A 1,737-nucleotide genomic window follows, 5' to 3' on the forward strand; every position below is an offset into this window, starting at 1 on the left:
GAAGGGCCCAGTCTCTTATTTGTAATGGAGACAAAGATTTCTGCAGACCGAGTGGTGGCTCTAAAGCAAATACTTGGTTTTGCTAGATGTTTTGCGATGGATAGTGATGGGTTAAGTGGAGGTATTGGTTTGTTTTGGTCAACTGATGTTTCAGTGGACGTAAAGAATTTCAGTTCGTGCCATATTGATGCGATGGTGAGGAAGACAAATAGTGGGGAACCTGAGTGGAGATTTACTGGCTTTTACGGGGCACCAAAACCCCGGGATAGACACCACAGCTGGAGAGCGATGCGGACACTGGCTGCGATTGAACATCCGGCATGGCTGTGTGTTGGAGACTTCAATGAGACCCTCTATGCAACAGAACATTTTTCCCGGGCTATTCGACCAGAGTGGCAGATGAGGGCGTTTAGGGAAGCGGTGGAGGATTGTTCTCTCACTGACCTTGGATGGTCAGGGGTGGAGTATACATGGGATAATGGACAGATGGGTGTTGCAAATGTGAAGGCTAGGCTTGATAGAGCCTTTGGTGATGAATTATTTGTTATCACTTTTGCACACTATCGTGTCCGCCATATTGTATCGGCAGAGTCAGATCATTGCTTTGTCTTTGTGGAGTTTCGGAAAGAGGAACACGTGGAAAGAGCCAAGGGTGCTAGGCAATTTAGATATGAAGACGTTTGGAAGACTCATGTTGATTATGATAAGCTAATTCTTGATAAATGGCAAAGAGGTGCTGGTCAACAGGGGCTCAGTGGTGTCGTGGACGCTTTGTCAAACCTGCAGACAAACCTAAGTGTGTGGGGAGCAAAGGAGTTTGGATGATTGGCTCGGAAGGTGCGTAAGCTGCGGGAAAAGTTGAATAAACTGCGAACCCGTTCTGTGGGCCGTGGGCCGAATGAGGAAGAAAAGTCGATTGTCAAACAATTAAAAGAAGCACTTCGCCAGGAGGAAATATGGATGAAACAACGCTCGAGAGTTCAGTGGTTACGTGAAGGTGATCGCAACACGGCTTATTTTCATGCACAAGCTTCCCAGCGGAAGCGAGTTAATAAGATTGAGAATCTTGAGCGGGAGGATGGGTCAAGATGTGCTACTTGGGATGAAAATTGTACAGAGGTTCAAAGTTTCTTTCAAAACCTGTATACATCTCAAGGGTTCATGCATATGGACGAGTTACTGAACCTTGTTCCTACTCGTGTGACTATGGAGATGAATGCTGAATTACAAAAAGCCTTTACGGCTGAAGAAGTGAAAGCAGCCTTATTTCAGATGGCACCTTCCAAGGCACCGGGGGTGGATGGATTTACAGCGGTATTTTTTCAACGGCACTGGCTGCTATTGAAAGATGATATTGTTCCAGCTATTCTGGATTTTTTAAATGGAGGGGAGTTGTGGTGACCCGGCATACCACTGCATGGTGTAGTATGCAAGTCTGATACAACACCAATGAAACACCGTTCCACTAGTATTATATCGCTCAGAGTGGTACAACAGAAACATATGCGGGTCCAAGGCATGTCTATAGAATTACAAACAGACTCTGTTACAGAAGATCAGCACAGCTTCCTACTTTACAATGAGGTAAATCTGCAAATAAACTCCAGAAGAACGACTCGTAGTCTAATCCTATCACGAACTCCATTTGTAGAGTATTTGGCTAGCTATAGAGGCTATGAATAGATTCTAGCTATATAGGAGCTAAGTTTAGGAAGCTAGTTCCCTTCTATTGTTAAT

General features: G+C 44.8%; 1 protein-coding gene across 1 annotated transcript; it reads left to right on the forward strand.

The window, feature by feature from the left end:
• Nucleotides 1-288: 288 nt before the first annotated feature.
• LOC139838136 (uncharacterized) lies at nt 289-825 on the forward strand. The gene has a single exon (XM_071827494.1). The coding sequence runs from the start codon at nt 289-291 to the stop codon at nt 823-825; it is 537 nt and encodes a 178-aa protein (XP_071683595.1).
• Nucleotides 826-1,737: the final 912 nt, after the last annotated feature.

Source organism: Lolium perenne, chromosome 3 (assembly GCF_019359855.2).
Source record: "Lolium perenne isolate Kyuss_39 chromosome 3, Kyuss_2.0, whole genome shotgun sequence".
Taxonomy (NCBI): Eukaryota; Viridiplantae; Streptophyta; class Magnoliopsida; order Poales; family Poaceae; genus Lolium; species Lolium perenne.